The 20,037-nt window shown below is 38.0% G+C and overlaps 1 protein-coding gene across 2 annotated transcripts in view; it reads left to right on the top strand.

Moving 5' to 3' along the window:
- whrna (whirlin a) overlaps positions 1-20,037 on the top strand; it is a 216,559-nt gene that overhangs the window by 29,357 nt on the left and 167,165 nt on the right. For both annotated transcript variants that reach the window (XM_051931531.1, XM_028810227.2), the window contains exon 2: positions 10,948-11,166. In XM_051931531.1, the coding sequence (XP_051787491.1) occupies positions 10,948-11,166 (219 nt within the window). The remainder of the gene's footprint in view (positions 1-10,947; positions 11,167-20,037) is intronic.

Here is a 20,037-nt window from a genome sequence, read left to right as displayed (position 1 = left end):
GGAAGAATAGGGAGAGTCAATGCGGGTTGAAAGAAAAGAATGATTGAGGTTGCCCCACAGAATGAGAAGAACAGGGCTACAGGGTAGAATCAGCCTTGTAGACTGGTGAGAGCAAGGGAGATCATGGGCTCCAGTGGTTCTGCCTCTACAGAAGTGGCAGGTTAAGTGAGGCGGGCTCGGTAAGTGTCCCTGCAGATGCTGAAGAAGGTGATTATGGACATCAGCCAGTTCGTGGACCCCATTCATCAGGGTCTCAGTCGTGGTGAGCAGACTGATGGGTGAGCAAGAGAGAGCACTGAGGAATGAAAGGGAACAGCTAATTCTGACTGTAATTTTACCCTTGGTTTTAGCCGTTTATTTCTAGATTTTTAAATTACTCACTAGAGCTCCATTTTATGGATTATTTATTGAAAGCACCATGGTTTATTTTTGGACACTGCTTTGTAAAGCACATTTTGTGCACCGTTAACTTGTTGTTGCATCCTCACTTGCCTTATTTCATCTTCGGTTATGACTATTGATGTCCCAGGAGACGCAAGATACCCATGGCTGTTGACACCGGGGTATCACACATCACCTTCATATCATTCATTCATTACAATTGGGCTCATCCCTGGATTGGAATAAGTACATTTGCAAATGTTATGTTAATATGCCCATCACCTTGCATAGCTATGTCAGGAAAGTTTTTAATATTTGTGCAGCTCGCAAAAAAGATGGACACTAGCTAATTGTCTGTATCATAGCATCTGTAATACTATTTTTTATAGAACCATTCCAGACCACAATCTATGCATTTGCTCCTATACACCAAAATCCCATCACTTACTTTTTTTTCTTATGGTTTAAAGAACTGATCATTTTAATAAAACTGTTTTCTATGAAAAAAATAGGCTGTTTTGGGTAATTCACAGCTAAATATTGTTTCCAGTAAATAAATATGCTTATGTATACGTTTTTAAGAACATTAGAACCATTTAGACCTGAACAGATGAATTAGCCCAACAACTTTGTCAATCCCAGTTACATAATTTCTTCAAAATAAATTCAAACGAAGATATGAAGATCCATAAAGTTATGTTCTTCATCACTCTGCTTAATAATTTAATTTATTATTATATCATTATTATAATGGTAATTTATTCCATGTGTCTTTGATTCTCTGTCTGAAGAAAAACTCTAACATGTGTGCCAAATCTACTTTTGCAAAGTTTCCATTTCTGCCTGTTTTATTGTTGAAGAAATTTATTTTTAAAGTGAGAGTAAAGATCGACCATACTAATTTCATCCAAAATATTAAACAATTTAACCATGTCATCTTCTGAGTTATACTGTTTTAAACTAAAAAGGTTCAGCTTCTTCAATCTTACATAATTGCTCATACATCTCTGTCCTGGAATCAGCCTAGTTGCAATTCTCTGGACTTTCTCTACCTTAGTTCTGCCTTTTTTGTAATACGAAGACCAGAACTGTGCACAGTTTTCAAGATGAGGTCTAACTAGTGCATTATATAGCTTTATCATAATTTCCTTTTACTTGTTCTCCACACATGAGCCTTCATAATCACATCTATGCATGGTCTAGATGTAGAAACTGAAGGATCCATGTGGTTTGTGCTTGCATTCCAATACCCCAGTGCAGTGATTGGGACACTGTGCTGTTAAAACTGGCACCATCCTTTGGATAAGACTAGCATTCCAGACTGTTGTGGTGTGCAAAATCTGCAGATTTGTGTCATATTTTCATTACATTTTGCTCAAAACAACACTAGATGAACTTAAATACAGGACACATCAAAGCATATCCTCTTCCCGAATTGTACCTCACTTTTAAAACAGCTGTTCAAACAAAAAGAGGAAGACATGGTGATGCCTCTGGCTACCAATTACTTTATAACCTGAGAAAGGATGGGTATCTAGGACAACAAGTTGCTAAATGGGTTTACAGCTTGGGAAAGGAAGACATTGTAGTAGGTACTAAACAACATCAAAAAGTTTTATTGTTTGGGAAAATGGACAAGTTAATTCATTTATCATATTGACAGCCAGCCAATTGGAATATCTAACAATCACATCTTGCGAAACCCCTCTGGTAGAATTTTATAATAAATATGCCTTGTCTGAAGAGCGACAGAACTACGTCAGAAGAGAACAGAGTGACATCAGAAGAGGGTGCCAGCAATGTGTGGCCATTTCCATCTGATCGTCAGAAAAGTATCTAATGAACACCTACAAGTGCTAGATCACAAGTCGCCTGTGACATTCATCCTTGTCATCTTTACTTTTTTGTAAGCTTTTTCTAAACACTATATACTGTATATCCAGACTTTACTATCAATCTTATTTTCTATTACTCTTAGTTCTTTTTGGTATTATTATTCATGCGATTAATATCACGCTGCTTTTAACTTTCTATGCTTTGTCTTCATGTCTAAAGTGATTGAAGTAATAAGGTAGATTTCTTTAAGCACCTGGTGTAGCTGGAGATTTGCCATTACCTCTGTGCTGCAAGGTTTATTAAGGGCTGAGGGTGTGAGCTCCACACAATAGTAGGGAACAGTACGTAACGTTAGGCATTCTTGGTTGATAAATAGCCAAGGATGTTGAGCCTTTGTATGATTAAATGTATTCCTAGAGAACAAAGTAATATTTAGGTCTGAGATATATTTTAAACGTCGTATGTTGTTTGAATTGACAATAATAAAGTCTCTTGAAGTGCCAGAAGAGTGATAGGCTGTGTTATTCCTAAGGCACTTGTGTCGTTTAAAGTTGACCAGAGGTTAACTAGCTGTGTATGTATCATTCATGGAGCACTGCTGTGGTCAGGGTCTGTGTGTATGTAGGTCTCTTAAAGTGTTAAGAGAGTGACAAGTTGTGTTGTTCATAAGGCACTTGTGTGGTTTAAAGTGCTAGAGATTAACCAGCTGTGTGTGTGTCATTAATAGGGCACTATTGAGTTTCTGAGTTTACGCATGTAATATCTATGTATGCGTGTGTTAATCTTAAGGTGCAACAGTAGACCAACCCAGTAACAAACCTGATGAGTACACTTATCATTAGGTAAAGTGTAAGTAGTGGGAAATATCACGATAACACACTGACTCTTTGTGTTCATAAAGGATCCCTGGTCATCCTTCGTAAAGATTAGGGTGAATCCAGATGTCCTGACTAAATTGTCCACCTGGACCTAGTCATTCTGGCTCCATAATCATCCTCTATCTCTATTTGGTTAACTATGTTTCTCACCATTTCACCACCTAATAGCTAACATGTGGTGAGCATACTGGCACAAAAACGGCTGACGTTGCATCATCCAAGTGGTGCACATTGAAATACTGTGCATTATGTGTGACTTTCGTGTACTGTGGTAGCTGAGCATCTGCTGTTAGTAACTGAGTAACCTCATTCATAGCATAACGAGTAAAGAATTATGTAGCATTAAACTCAATAAACAAACAAACAAACAAGAAAATAAATAAATAAAGGTAGAAATATAACACAATTCAAAATGGCTCACACATTTACTCACTCTATCAGAGCAGCAGCTGATTCAGTCTCAGAGCCTCACTTGTTCAATCGGACAGGTATCGACCATGTTTAAAATAAAATGATTGGTGTAAATTTACTTGTGATCTATCAGAACACATACAGAGGTGGTAAGAAACAAACAGCAGTGTCCTCTGAGACCACTGATCAGACCGTCTAATATTGAATACACCATGCACACAGATGGGGTATCCTCTAAATGCACATATAATCAAGCATTCCAAAATTAACATCAACAACAAATATGTACAAGAGTTAAGACAGTAGATGTGTGATTTTTAGATAAATTAAATTGATTTTACATTCATATTGTGGCTACTGGAGAGTAAATACACAACATCATACAGTTAAATGAAAATTATGTGATAAGTCTACTGTCATAAAGCTGAAGGACTTCAGTGTGTGCCACCAGCAAAGCTTGTCATCTGCTGCATACTCGACTACTTGAAATGTGTCCTTCAGTGCATAAACCTACTAACACATAATTTTCAACGTGTCTTCCAGGTAATAATTATGGAAAATGTAGTATTGCGCAAATACCTGCCATGATATTTTTTTTCTGGGGAAAAAATGTTTCTGCCCAATGGAAGAAGTCTGCGACACATCCATGAGATGTCTATTGATATGTTTAGTTTGCTTGACAAAACCAACTGGGAATCGAAACAAAGTAATGAAACATCCTGTGACTCAGAACAAAGCAAATGGAATATGAGTATGAAAATGTCTTTAGATCCTTTTCATAAGGTGTGCATTCAGATTTCAAAATTCCTACTGTGTACTTAAATTTAACATTCTTACTTCCTATGTGTAGAACCTTTGCATTAAATTTTATCTGCAACAAATCTGCCCAAGATTGCATGTTGTCCAAGACCCTCTGTCTTAATCTGGCTGATTCTACATTATCTACCATTGAGAACTTAACCAGCTTGTCATTTATATTCTTGTCTAGTTCATTTATGCATATTAGGAAGAGCAGCAGTTCCAGCTCTGATCCCTGAGGGACACCACTTTTAACACGTAATTCAAAAAAAGTTGACCTCACCATAACCCTTTACTTTTAGTGTTTAAACCAATTTTACACCCGACTACACACTGCACATTGAATTTCCAATTCTTTTAGTTTGGTCTGTAACATCTGATGTGGTCAAAATATTCTGAAATTCAAGATAAATAATATATCTAGTTTTCCAACCATATACTTTGGTTGATTACTCATAGAATTCCAGTATAGTAGCAGTCTAATTCTGTGCTGACTGTTTTTGCCATGAGATGCTCGATGTTTTCTTAATAGCTGCAACCAATGATTTACACGTGATGCATGTTAAGCTCACTGGCTTATAGTTACTTGGCTCAGCCCGATCACCTTTTTCATGTAATGAGACATTGTTTGCTGGCTTCCAAACTTTATTACCTTCATTGTCTTTCCATCCATACTCTTAACTTTACATTTTCCAGGTCATTGTCACAAGATTCAAACCCTATTTAAGCAAAATTAAGCGTAAGGCAAAAAACAATCCTGTATGGCATACTCTCAGAAATCCACACTCACTCACAGAGGAGCTGTTTATAGAGTTTATTTTTATCAACTGAACAGGCATTGCCTGCAAATTCTTCAGATTTATTTTTTATAGACTTTCCACTAGAAACATTGACATCAATATTGGTTGCAACTTTTCAATCCTGTATGTTTTTACCATAAACATTATTTTTATGGTTTTGTTTTTACATACATTAAGAAAGATTAATAGTGTAGAGCTTTATCTTGAATTCTTTACAACAAATGTATACATTAATCTTAAATTCTAGCCTAATTATCCTTCTATTACCATTACAATATGACAGTTATGCTTTTATCTCCTTAAAAAAATTACTCAGACATCTTAGTGAGTGATCATGTGTATGTTATATTTTACATTTTTCCATTACAGGGTTATGGGAAGCCAAAACTATTTTTGACATCAACAGGCAGAATGAAGGAGCCAGTGTTGGATGGGTGGTCAGTCTAACATGGGGAATTGTCACCACCAATTATACTGTCACACAGTATAAAATACCGTGGAAGGGAACTAGAAAATGCACTGGAAGAACATGCAAACCTAATAAACAGAGTGATTGGGGCAATTGGTATTGAAACCAGTTCCCTAGAGTTGGCTGCCACTATGTTTCTCATCTACATCCTAAATCAACTGAAACCACTATGGACTGTTTTATTTGCTTTTGTATCTTTTCATTATCTTTAATAACATCAAACTGTTTCTACTCAATGGGTTGCCATGTACGTATGCATAGGTAAAATGTAGATGTATTTCTGGATATATTATTTATTTATTTATATATATATTAATTAGGTCTGGATATTTTATTGTTAACCTTAATGTAAAAATATTTTCATTAAAAAAAGTTTATCTGATAAGAGTGAAGGTTTGTTTTGCACTTTATTGGTTACATTTTGCTTAACATCATCTGGTTGATTTTGTATTTAGTATACTTACATTTATTAGAAATTATTATAGTATTAATTAATGACAATAATCCAAATAAATGTGGTATATGTTGGTTTTGTTAATTAATTTGTGGAAAGCACCTTGAGTTACATGTACACGTATGATAAGGTGCTGTCTAAATAATTATTAACAAGTAATTTAATTATCTGTAATAATTGCATCAAAACCAAAACGCAACTCTAAATAAAGAAAGAAACATGAAAAGATCTTTTAAGAGTAATAAAAAAGCCAGCCTCTTATTGTCTTTGCTGATAAGCCTTCTCGGAATGTATTTTTCCTTTGTGCATTATACAAGTCTACCAAGAAAAGGAATATAAATTACTGTGGAACTCAAGTAGGGCTGAGTTAAAATGCATTTGGCAAAAAAAAAAAAAAAAAAAATGTGTAAGTTAATTCTGTTTTAGTGTTCAGACAGTCAATTGAGGGAGGTTTGCCAGATTTTACAAGCAACAAATGCCCTAAAATCCTTGAATACTTAAAATTGTATTTTAACCATCTTAAGCCTTCCTGCTATCATGAATTTTTGATAAGAGCTTGCTGGAAGTTATCCTTAAAGGAGACCAATGGACGTCATCTTCAGCTAATATTAATTAGACTGTTGTGGCTGTGCAAGGTACGACAACTGGACATGAGAAATGTTGGGCACCAGGCAGGTCACCCCGTTTAATACTCACTTAAAGTTTTAAACACAAGTGACACACAATGGTTCTATAACAAAACATGAATTGCCCACTGCATGGAATCGGTAGAAATGAGGTCTGTTTTGGAGCTGCATCTCTTGAGTGTCACTCCAGAATGGCATTCCACCTTGTATGATCTCCTTGTGTTTATACTCCTTTGACCGAAAGGAGAGGAGTCATTTGCCCTCACTGGGTGTCTTCTCCTGACTGCATGAACAGAAAGATACAATGTCGTTAGTGACAGTGCCTCCTCTCATCCCAGGGTGGTGATCCACAGACACACATGTGTGACACTGTGCGAATGTGTGTGCATGCATAGATGTTTAGGCAGCATACCATCTTTCTGAGTTTGTAACATTCAGGAGCATCACCAGTGTCAAATGTAGTTGTCTACTTGGGCACTCTCACCGTTGGCTACATTGCTTTTGAAGTGTTTGGAGTGAAAAAAAATAGTATCGTGTGTATTTTCATAATCAAACGTAATGATGCAAGTGCTTAGTTTGGCACCTAGGCGCACTGCTTTAAATGCAAATTAGTTCATGTTGGTATACCCAATTACCCTTTGAAGGGAAAATGTTCACTTAATAGTGAGTATTGGGGTCAGTGTTTAAAATAGGCCCACCAAAAACCCCAGTGGCTTGTTTAATATTACTTTTTCATCAACTGTGTGATGCAAAATATGGAGCACCAGAGTTGCACATTTAGCATTTAAGTTATAAAAATATATGTAGTTATAGAAAAACTGATTATATCTATCAAACATTTTTTGCCTTGGCTACATTTTCATTGCAATGACATTTTACATTTGTTGTCTATCAAGGTGATGACAGTGGCTGGCTTATCAGAAATTGGCACAACCTGTTTGTTAAGATTATTATGTTACAAGCACAAAAACTGGCAAGTGAAATGCACTGAGGCTACCATGACTGCAGTCTTCGTTAGTCTATACATTATTTAGAATAATAGCAGTGAAGACAAAGGACTCCCTAGTCAAAAAAGGAATTTCTGGGTATATAATAGTCAGAAAAGCAGAAAGACTTCCACTCTTGGAAAGGGTGGTGAATTTATCTAAGGTTTAGGCTTAGGGTTAGTCATGTAACACTCTTAACATATATGTATATGGTAGTATAGCCTTCTATGGTGTGCAACTGAAAAGGAAAGAGCAGGTAACATATATAGGAGGGGAAAGAGTAAACAAAGTCATTGCTGATGAAAGGTGTGAAAGGTGAGCATAGGTGATAAAAAATCTGCAGGTAGAAACAATGAAGGGAGAGATTAAAAAGTTAGTTTGTGTGATCCCAGTGTGAGAATGAGTATAGCTCTGTTTTTCTTTGAAAATGTCTTTGAAGCTCTGAAAGAACACAAACAGAGTCACCAGTGTGGCTATGATCAAGGGATGTGAGTGTTCTCTAATACGCTTTGTAAGGTCTTTCATTTTAACGACTCAAACATTCTTCCTGAAATGGTCTGCTGTCTATTTCCTTGTTTCACCTATGTAGCTGGCTGGACACTTCATACAAGAAATGTAATAAATAAGATTTCTAGACTGGCATGAGACCTGTTGTTTAATGTTGAATTTACCAGAGGGACCAGGCAAAAGGGTATTGTTGGTTACATATTTTCAGGTGACATAGAAGCTACTGTTACAGCTAAAAGTGCCTGGTGAAGAACGTGTCTCTCCTCATTGAAGTGTACTGCAGATGAAAAGTTTGCATAAGTTAGGTGGTCGATGAAAGGAGATCAAGGGAGAATTAGATCAAACAGTCTCTGGTGGAAGGATCAGTCTGGGAAATTTTGATTGATTAGCTGTGGAAGAGCTAAAGTGTTAGGATGGAATGGGAGAATCAGCAGGATGTGGGTTTCATTATTGGGGTTTTTCTTAGAGTAGATGTTACAAGGTCTGCTCCTGGCTTGACTGAGTGCTCTACCCACTTGAGAAGGGTATACTCTGTCAGTGAAGAATCTCATCATTCTGGGTGCTTCATTACAGAAGTCAACATCGTCACTGCTGTGGAGTATAAGGAACTATGGAAGAGGGAGAGATGATTTAATATGCCAGGGCTGGGAGGAGCTGTAAAGAGGAAACAGTGTGAGCCAGTAGGCTTGTAAAATATACACAATATATGTTGTAACAATGCCGAGTCTTGCATCAGCCGAGGATGACTTTGTTGCTGAGTCAGCAGCACTCTGAGCTGGCATTCCATATTTAAATGAGCAACTTCAGTGCCGCTGCAGGGGCAACTATAAAAAGTCCAAGCCTGCAACAGTCACATAATTTTCATTCTAGTGTGGCTGATCTAATTATAGTGAGTAACTTAAAAGTGCAATGAAATCAAGAAGAATCCATTGAATTGGTGCTGACAAGGAGAGTGTAATCTTCAATATATAGGCATAACGATAGCATATTACATAAGAGGGCCATTGAGATTATAGAGGCAATGCAGCAAATGTACTTGAAATTAACATAATTCCAGTTTAAGAAATGACAGTTTATGTCAAATCAAATGTGCTTACAGTATATGGTCCTTAAGGAAAAGTCTAGATGAAAGGCTCACTCTTATTTTAACCTTACTCTAAGTTGTTGGTGCAAAAATAGAAACTGTTCATAAATGTCACTATGCTGCTGTTGAAATCATATTGCAAAACAGTGGTGGGAAAGTCATAATTAAAAAGAACACAAGAAGAATCTTCAATTAGCATCACCCCTGATGAAGGTTCACTACATGGATATGCTTAAGTCAATGTATGCGTAACATTTGTTGTGACTAGAGAAATACGGACAGTGTGCCCTTTGATATACACCCCCAGATCAGGGTTCAGCTCCCCAAAAGCCATGGCATGATTTGCACCTTGTTCCCATACAACATGAGATATAAACATTGTAAATCAAGTTTTAATTTTATAACTTTTTTTATTTAACTGAAGCTGTCATACTCATTTCCCAAACAGTTGAGGTTAAATGTACCTTTTAACACTTCAGTTTTTGGCTAATGGCTTTTGAGATTGTTGAAAGGTTTGTTGAAAGTTTTGCTCAATGTTTTCTTTTTAATGAAACTGTTACCATTACTCTTTAATCTGTTGTCACTTGTCATTTTTAATATTAAAAGCACAGTCAATTCATTTTGGCTTGAGTCATTTAGTTTGGCACAGAATGTGCCATCTAGATCATTAAAAAATGATATTAGGAGCTAAACTACACAGATGACTGCAATATATTATGGTAAATTATAATAAATAATAAGCATTTTAACCCATCATTCTATCCATTCTTTTTAACCATTTGGCCAGTTCAGAGTCTTGTCCATCTCAGCAGACTCGGGAACAGGATGCCATTCCATCACATGCCATAATATCATTCTCACGGCCAGTTTAAAGTCATGAACTAAACTAGTGTGCACATATTTAGGAGAAAAAAAACACAGTCATGGGGAGAACATGCAAATTCCATACAGACAAGCTGTACCACTGGGAATTTAGGAGTCCAAAACCATTAGGTTGTGTCATTAAACACTGAGCCAGTCTGTGTAATTGTAAAAATCTTTTAATTTGTAACTTTTTTAAAAATGCTTACAAACTGGAAACACATCAGCAAAGGCCTATTTAAGAGCCTTCTTCAGCAGATTTAGAAAGCTTCTAGTAATTTGTATAGAACCTGACATTATTTCATTATGATGATCCATTTTCTTCAATTGCACTATAGAGTGCCAGAGGGTGGACACAGACTTACACCCACTTCAGCCTAAAAACCTCTGACATGATAATTACCGGCTTCTGTGACAATACTATAAATACCCGGCAGTAAAATAACTATTGGGAACACTGGGACAAAAGCCAATCCCTATTTAAGTTAAAATAGTGTAGTACTTCAGTGCCAGGCCAGTTCTGGTAAATCATGTGCTTTTAAAGTAGGCCATAAAAGAAAATATTGTAAGTCTAGAAATTGAGCTGTACAGTCCTTTTGTCCTGTCTATATGGCATTGCAATGAGGGGACATCGCTTCTTAAAATTTATAAGCCATATACAGTATAGCAGTTCTGTCTGAAATCTGATTCTAGGAGATACTTAGTGGCGCCTGACAAGGAACAACCTATGAAAAGCCTGCAAATGTTTGTCCACCCTGTTTTCATGTATGGTTGATGACATTAATCCTGGTTTCTCACACCACCATTACTTTCTACAGCACTTAGTTTAATATGTATATTTTTTTTAACATTGCAGGTTCTCAAGGGCTCCAAGAAGCTGTCCTTGTCTGTCAGGTCAGTTGGACGAATCCCAGGAGGATATGTGACCAATCATGTGTACACGTGGGTTGATCCCCAGGGCCGCAGTGTGTCACCACCAGCAGATCTCATTGAACACCACAGCGCCTCGTTGAGGAGGTCTAACAGTGAGCGACGAAGCAACTTACATCTCCTTCAGGATGGAGATGAGAAAAAGGTACCAAGTTGGTTCTCTTCACAGAAGCTAGTGTCTTAGGAGTCATGGAGCTATAGTCCTAATAACTGGTGTCTGGCTGTTTATGGAGTATGTATTTCAGTTAGTTTGACAAGATAGTTTGAACTGAGATAAAGAGTGCTAAAGGTGCCTCTCAGAATACAGTGAAGCAAAATCTTAGGATTAAAGATCGTCTTTAGCTTTACTGGTTTGTTGACTTGCGTTACCAAACCATTGTGAAGTGTTGTGTTTCAAACCAAGGTATGGGACCCTAAGCTCACACTCAGTCTTAGGTACAGTATGTTCCTTTTCAGAAGGATTTGTATTCTTTAGATTATTATGATTATATTTCCTCACATATACATCATTAGAGAGCTTAGCAACTGAATTTGTAAACTTACTACAGACAAGCCACTGGCCTCCTTTGGTGAAAATCTCAGTGCTGAAATATCCTGATGTGTTCTTTTACCACTTGAAAATGCATAATTTAGATGGTTCTTTGCCATTTCCATAAGAGCCTGAATGTTTCCATTCACAATATTTAACATCAATGTCATTGAGAATTCAATTCAGTTCTGCTTATTTTTATTTAGCACTATTCTACTTAGGAGCAAAGTATACTATAAAATAACTATTTTGACTAAATAAAGTATAGAAAATTTAATGCAACGTAAACACAGAAGCATATAGTTTAAACATAAACAGCATACAAAACACTGTATAATGCTATTTATGTATAACTGATCATGCTGTCTTCATTCGTCCTGGTAACTTATACCTGACTAAATAATCACTAGAGGTGCCTTACACCTGTAGCTTTGTGCAGACATTGGTCACATATGCGTTGTTGGATGTTGGTTGTACTTGCAAAGGAGAATTTCACAGCATATTTTGTACATTATAAAACTGCTAGTATTACTACTACTGATGCTGCTATAAATATCATCCATCAATTTACACTGCAGCTTCAAATAAAGATCAAAGGAAAACATTCAACCTATCTGATATTTTGGATGGCAGCAGAAAGATATATCTCTAGTTTTACTATGTCTTCAGAATAACAGAAATATCTAATAATATATTAGTATCAAGGAAGTAATAAGGATTAGGGCCCCACATTTCTATCAGAGCAGCTTAACTGCATCTTGGAATGCTGTCGTAAAAGTTCTAAACTGTGTATAGTGAGATATCGAACCATTCTTCAAGAAGAAAAGCATGCATTCCCTTCAGAGATGACAGAGAAGGAACTTTACTTTGCATTGTGCTTTCCACAATCTCCTTTAAGTGTTTAGCAAAGGTCAGATATGAGAATTAGGGAGACCATGGCAGGCTGTTAAGTTCACCCTGGTGTTCACTAAACCATTGCTGAATTAGCATATCAGTGTATCTGAAGGCATTATCATTCTGGGATATGGAAACAGCAACATGAAACAGTGTTTGCACCATGGGATGCACCTTGTCCTGTAAAATGGCCTCACATTTCTCAGTCATTATAATTCCATTAAGAGCAATCATCAGACCCATGATTCTCATGAGATGGCTGCCGACAACATTATGGATACTCCTCCATGTTAAACACTTGGCAGCAGACTTTGCAGTTAGAAAGCATCATGTAGCTGTGTCCAGGTGTAAGGTGGCTCATCAGACCATATTACATCTTTGTATTGCTCAGGGCCCAGAGTTTCTGCTCTTCACACCAGCGTACGTGTCCTTTTGCACTGGTGCACTGGTCTTTAATATAAGTTCTGCCATTAAAATTCCAGCCTTGTTAAACTCGCCATATGCAGTTTCTGTCAGCAGGCGGTTACAGAGATTACAGAGGTGCTGATTTTTTTCTGTGGTCATTTTCGAGGCTCTACTTTTGTGCTGTTTAACAAGTATTCTGCAATGTGTTCATCTGCTCTCCTTGATGAGCTTTGATTTGCTACCACTGTTTCTTTTTGCCCATACGGTTTATCCATGTTTGGCAAATGCTGTCTGTAATTTTGAAACTCTTCCTCATGTAACGTGAAATAACTTTGCAGTTTTTGTGATACACCAGTATTTATGGCATCAATTTTTTGACTTCTTTGGAAATCTGTTAGATGTCTTACATTCCACTGAAAATGCTAATTGTCAGACCTCTGTTTTGCTGGACAAATATTGGTGGTCAACCTTTGCAGCTGCCTTTGTAATTGCAATTTATTTATTTCAATGTTATACTCCTGGTTTATATGGTATTTCTGTCATTTTTTCCAACACATAAATAGTTTTTACTTTTTAAAAAAAAAGTATATGTTAGTAAGTTCATTAGTTTCAAAATGAGAGCTTCTACTCATAGGGTGCAAGCATAACAGCAGGCCCCACTCTTTGTTAATATGTGCTTTGTGTGAGATGTTTAGTGGGAGATATGGAGTGGCCATAACCTGTTTTATTTGACGGTGCCTCAGTCTTTGATTAGATCAGTCTAGCTGCCTACATTCCTTGTGATTGACAAGACAATGTGCTTGGCTCAGCAAATCATCACACTGCAGCTAATGTCTGTCTAGAAAAAGATTAGAACTTCAAAATTTAAAGAATTTAAAGAAATGAACTAATCAACAGTGTAATTGATTCCTAGCAGTAGAAGAGCACTTAATGAATGTCCCTGCTTCTTGATACTAACATCAGGCCACATCCACTCACAGCTAAGCTGCACAGATGTATTGGCTGGAAAGATTTAGACCCTGAAGTGCTGCAGACATCAGAAGTATCAGGGATATGTCTGAAGAGTAAAACAGTTACCAATGACAAATTAGAAGCACCTACTTAACCAGATGAATTGATAAAATGATTATAATTTTGAGCCCATTGTTAAATTTAAATATCGCTCATTTTCTGAGCCCACTTTCTCCATAACTGTGCCATGGATGAATTTGTGGCAGGAATTAACTGTGCATAGGACAACCATCCATCAAAGGTCATATTCACTCATACTAGGTATGGCACAAAAGTGTAAGTACACACACTTTTAATTTAATGGTTTTACATAGTAGGCTAGTTATCTAGTTCTAAAAATGAGAGAAATCAAAACTCAGGCAATGAACATTTTTGGATATTTTTGTACGCAGAGGCCATGTGTGAAACAGTAATTAGTCCTAATTCAGTAGCTGTGACAGCCACTCCCGGAAAGCTTGTCCACCATCTTTAATGTTGTCTATTTTATAAATTATTTTCACTGTTGAATGACAAACTTCAGACTACCTGGAAATAACCTTAGAAACCTATCTCAGGTAGAACCCATTTCTTCTCTGAGATCAATGCAGGTGTCTTTTGTCCTTGCGGGAAAGCTCCAGACCCCAACTTATCTGCCAAACGTTCTGTTTTTTATATAAAGAAGAAGCACTTCCTGGTCATCACCTAGCCAGGTGTACTTGATTTGTTATACCTGGATTAAATTAACTTCTTAACTGATATGGAAACAGTAAGGATGTGCATTTTTTTCCAGATACAGTATATGTATATTGTTGGAATGCAGGGGAACCAGAGCACTCTGGAAAAATCCCTACAAACACTGGGAGAACAGGTAAACAAAGGGACCCTAGAGCTGTGAGGCTGAAGTCCTACCTGTTTCTGCCACCATGCCCCCCCATCCCCAAACCCCCACCACACTTTCCTCGCATTTTAATTGAATCAAACACTGATACATTGTTTTCATTCCTAGTGGTGGCCCAGTGGGGCATTCACAGCTGGATTGATTTTCCAGAACAAAAATTCGAATGACTGCTGCGTTCAGGATGTTTTGACAGGAATGAGATGACTTTGCAGTCTGTTATCAGTCCTCAAGTGAGGTTCCGCTTTCTGAAATGGCTCTCTGTAGGAATGATAGCAGACTCTGATTGCTGGGCGAATGAGGTGCTGTTAGATAATAAAGCAGCCGCTTCCCTGAAGAGCACCATCAAACCTCCCTTCCTCCATCACCTCCATTTATAACGCTGTGTGATGGCTGCTAATCACTGCACCTTGCGTTTCACTTGACAAACCTGTATATTGTCAGAACCTCAGGGGGTCTGGTAAAAGCTTTTTAACCAGGCATGTATTAAAGTGGTTAGCCTGTTTTCAAGAAAAAATTGAGAATCACACTGGTGTATTGGCTGTTTGAAGCACTTCCTTTGACTGTGAGTGTGGATTCTTAATGGATCCCTTACGGTCAGTGTCTTACACATGGAGGCTGTATGTTTCATCTGGTTTCTTTCAGACCACCAAGAAGATGACTAAGAAAAGTTGCATACACAACTTTACCACTGTAGTTAGAGTTTTGGTTAAATACTTTAAAAAATCCCTTGAATTTAAATCCATATGTCATGGAAGTCTATAGATTGTTAAGAAAGATTTAGGAATCCTACATTTAAACTGTGTTTACTACTCGAAATAGAGCTCAAAGATGATAAGGATGACCTCTATAAAATTTGTTTGCAGGTCTCCTTTTCTTAGGATATTAAAGCACCTTATAAAAAACTTTGAATTCTGAAAAAGAGAGATCTGTGACAATAAGAGACTATTACCCAAAGTTCTAAGTACTTGACTGAATTTACAGTATATGAGCTTAAGCAGTCACTGCAAATATAGAGCAGTGAATTTGAAAAGGTACCACAGAACTGTTTTCTTAAAGCCTCCTGATTTTTGACGACTTTCCTCTGTAATAACCAATACAGTATGCTGATCCCTATGCACTGACCATTTAAAGGCAGAGTGTCATCCCAGATCAATAACCCAGGTCCATTTGTAAATAATGAATAAAGCCCAAGGAAGGTGGTCTCATGAAACATTAAACTAAAACCAGGATTTTAATGCTCCATGAGCCATATCTGACACTCAAGGATTGTTGTAGCATCCCAAGTGCCACTAATGACCCATTAATTTAAGCCCCTGGTATGGCAGGGAGTACCACAAAGCACTGACACAAACATTGAAGCTAAACAGAGAGTCTCAAGGATCATTATGGCTTTCTCTAGAATCTAAAAGCTCATAACACAGCTCACTAAACAAAATAAGCTGCTTTATGAATCTGAAGTAGCAGCCTCAGTGTATTAGAGGTCTTTGAGTTCCCTTTTTAGATGACTCTGCATTATGTTTGGTTAATGCAGTCTCATAACCATTAATTATGTCTTGTGAAATTATAATATAATGTTACAAAGGTGGGGCACAATTGAAGAGACCTTCTTACTGAAAATAAGGCTAGGAAGGTTAAAATATACAAAAGTAGATAGCTTAACACTATCAAAACCATTAAATCTAATTCAGGGGCGCAAGGGTCCAGGTCCTTTCCATGTAGTACTGGGTTCAAGATAAAAATCAACCCCTGATCAACCTAACTATCACAGGGCACTAAAGGGGGTGATTTGTGCAAAGGAATAGAATGGAGGAATGAAAAAAGGAAAAGCTGAAAAGGAAGTGGACAAAACAACTAAATCTGTGGCGTTGTTAGACCTGGTTGGAGAGGATAGAATCCCTGTCCGCCTGGTGGGGTGTCTTGCCCACTTGCCTAGCTATGAAGCCTTCTCTCTTTCTCTTTGCCTGTATACTGTGGTCTGTTTTCCTTCCTCCACTTCAAACCTTACCCCAACTCACATTCTAACCAGTGAGCCTTTCACTTTCTAATATTTCTGGGGTCATGGTGGAACAAAATTGTTATTAAGTACAGCAAACTAGAGCTCCGGCGGCACAGTAGCACAGTGGGTATCGCTACTGCCTCGCAGTTAGGAGACCCAGGTTGCATGTTCTTCCCGTGTCTGTGTGGGTTTTCTCTGGGTACTCCGGTTTCCTCCCACAGTCCAAAGACATGCAGGTTAGGTGCATTAGTGATTCTAAATTGTTACTAGTGTGTGCTTGGTGTGTGTGTGGGTGTGTGTGTGCATGCCCTGCCTTGCGCCCTGTGTTGGAGGCCTGACCCTGTAGTTAGGATATAGCGGGTTGGATAATGGATGGATGGAAACTAGAGCTCCATCTGGTGTCCCAACACTGCAACATCCTCCATACCATTAAGAGGACAAGTCTCTAGGGCAGTACTGTCTCTGATCTGGAACTGTAAGTTTATGAGCTGTTATGCTTTATCATGGAAGCCTTTTAACTTCTCCTTATACTCCCAAGACCTCATTCTCTCTCTGAAAGGAGGGTCAGGCATTCCTGCCATTTGCTGTGCTCTCTACCCTTTAGTGGTCCGAGGAAGCATCACTTGTTTACTTCTTGGCAATTTTGTTTTTTGGATGCCCCCGGGGCCTCCAATACATATGAGGTAGGGAATCCCTTTTTCATGAACTGGTATGTCAATATGTGTCATCCTTGCCAGTACAAGCTTTCTATTATTTCCTTTATTGTGTCCTGTCTCACTCTCCTGATGCTTTCCCAACTTTTAGGAACTCATTAAACTTTAGTTGAAAATATTTTGTTCTATTTTTGAGCTTCTACTATATGAATTATTTTATTGTTGTTTGAGTGATGTCATCCCAATCCCATTTTGTCTTACCACTATTTTGTGTACATTTTTTTCATGTGGACTGCTATATTATGCATTGCAATGATACCCATTGCCAAACACAGGTTTGGGGTGCCATGTTTATGTGATGTCAACAGGCCACTGTTATAACATCTGGCAGTATCATCAAGTATCCTCCCAAATGTTAAAGACATATCTTTCAAACTTTAGTATAATATTCCTTGGCGGATACGCACGCAATGACCAGCAGCTTAAGTTTGGCTTCCTTGAGTTTTATGCTTTTTGTGATTTTAAACCTTTAGAATTTTTTTTAATATGCTGTATATATATATATATATATATATATATATATATATTGTCACAAGAACGACAAACAGACATCATGAAGGTTTGGGGCAGTCACCTGTATAATATGCCTTGCCTGCAAAAAGGTAAAGAGATTGTGAGTTGTTCACAACACTGAGTCCAAAACAGAACTGTCACATATAGATTGCGGTGGACGGCCGAGACCCATGCCCTGCCGGGACGCCCCTTTGACACTGGATCCAGGGGAACACCCATAGGATGTACACTACGTCCCCTGGAACACTTGGTGGCAGCCCCTCCGGGTTGCATCGGGGCCACAATTGGGGAAGACCGGAGCTTATTCCTGTTGGGCTCCGTGGCCACCGCCAGGGGAAGCTGCATGGCTTCCTGAGCCCGTGTGGGCTGTAACACAGCCTCACCCAGAAGCGCAGCCTTAATTAGGTTAATTATCACCTGAAGCACTTCCAGGTAGGCTATAAAAGGAGCCTGCAGTCACTACTTGAGGTGCTAGAGACGGAAGGAGGAGGACAAAGCTGCCCAGGAGGAGTGGAAGAGAAGAACAAGTGATTTATGTGGTGTTTTTCTTTTGTGTGTGTTTTGGGGACTGCGTAGGGCCCGTGGGACACGGGTAAGAAGTGTCCCACAGCTGAAGAAAATAAAGTCTTTTTGTTCATTTTACCCGTGTCTCTGCTGTGAGTCTGTGTCGGGTCAGCGCCTATAAAGCGCTATATCCCACAAGACAAAATGGCGGCTTTAAAGGTCAGTGGAGGAAGTGATGTAATTGGGGCCGGAAGTGACATCATCAGGGGTGGAACCGGAGGTGACATCAGCAGCAGCGGAGACTTTCGCTACCCGATCTGCGTGCCTGCCCGATCCGCGAGAGCAGGCGTATTGAAAGCCTAACATGCCGTAAAGTGTTCACACATGTTTCAAACAGATTGGGCAGCACCGTAAAGTGTGCGATGACATTGCCTTTCAATATGCACGCGCGTGCAGATCAGGCCGGCAACAGGAACCAGGTACTGACACACACTGCATGTGCTTAATGAAAAAAACAAAAAAATCCACTTTTCGGCAAGGCCCGATCTGAACTGTGCATGCTGATTCACAAGTTGACATTATGGTATATTCATTTTAGTTCCACATTAGTTGACCATAATGAAATTATTCATCCTGCAAAATAAAAGAAGCAGCTTTCATGGCGTAACATTGATGTCTAAGGTTCGATCGCCATAAGGGGAAGCATAGGTGTATATACCTGATGAGCCCCAATTAGGGCAAAACACATGTTGTGTACTCTTTGTATTATTTGGCAGGTACTGTGTGTGTACATATATATATATATATTATATAAGTATGTAGTGTTTTTATTTTTCCACTCACGTAATAAATTATATAAAGTCCCCTTTCCGTTTTGATCTATTGTTGCAATTTCCCTCTATGGACAAATTGTGTTTGTTTAAAAATATCTTTAGATATCAATTATTATTAAAATAAAATTGCCATTTGACTTAAGGCATCAGGTTTACAAAATCTAATGTAGCCAACCAGTTTTATAGAAATAAATGGTCCTTTTTCAACAAAAGAAAATAACACTATGTTGCATGGCATTGTGCTGACTGGCCCTCTTAGTATTAACTGTGACAGTCCACTTGTTCAGATTCTTTAATTTGTTCTCAGTTGTGCAATCAGGTCAGATGCTAAAGGAATCAAGAGCATAAAGCCACCGGTTCAAATCCTCATTTATTCCAACAGCTATTAATCTTATAAAGAAGTTCAACTTTATATCCACAGACTTAAATTAAGTGAGTGAGCAGTTATCACTTGAATCAATCTATTTGTTTCATTTTTTTTACAGTAAGTTGCTTGCTGCTATAGTTCATATTTGTAATATGTTTGTTCTTAGTGATGTGTAATAAACTTAACTGAATTTAACAGCTGTAAAATAAAATATTCTCCAGTAACTGAGCAGAATTTAAACAGCATGAAATAGTTCAGTTTATGATGAACTCCATGTGGACAGAGTACCGTGATATTCTTTCTTACAAGTTTAATCAACATAACACACCAATGTTGTTTTTGTGCAGACTCCTCATTGCATGTGAATGGTTTTG

This window comes from Erpetoichthys calabaricus, chromosome 9 (genome assembly GCF_900747795.2).
Source record: "Erpetoichthys calabaricus chromosome 9, fErpCal1.3, whole genome shotgun sequence".
NCBI classification, from domain to species: domain Eukaryota; kingdom Metazoa; phylum Chordata; class Cladistia; order Polypteriformes; family Polypteridae; genus Erpetoichthys; species Erpetoichthys calabaricus.
Note: the sequence above shows the minus strand (reverse complement) of the source record. Positions and strands in the feature narration are given on the sequence as shown.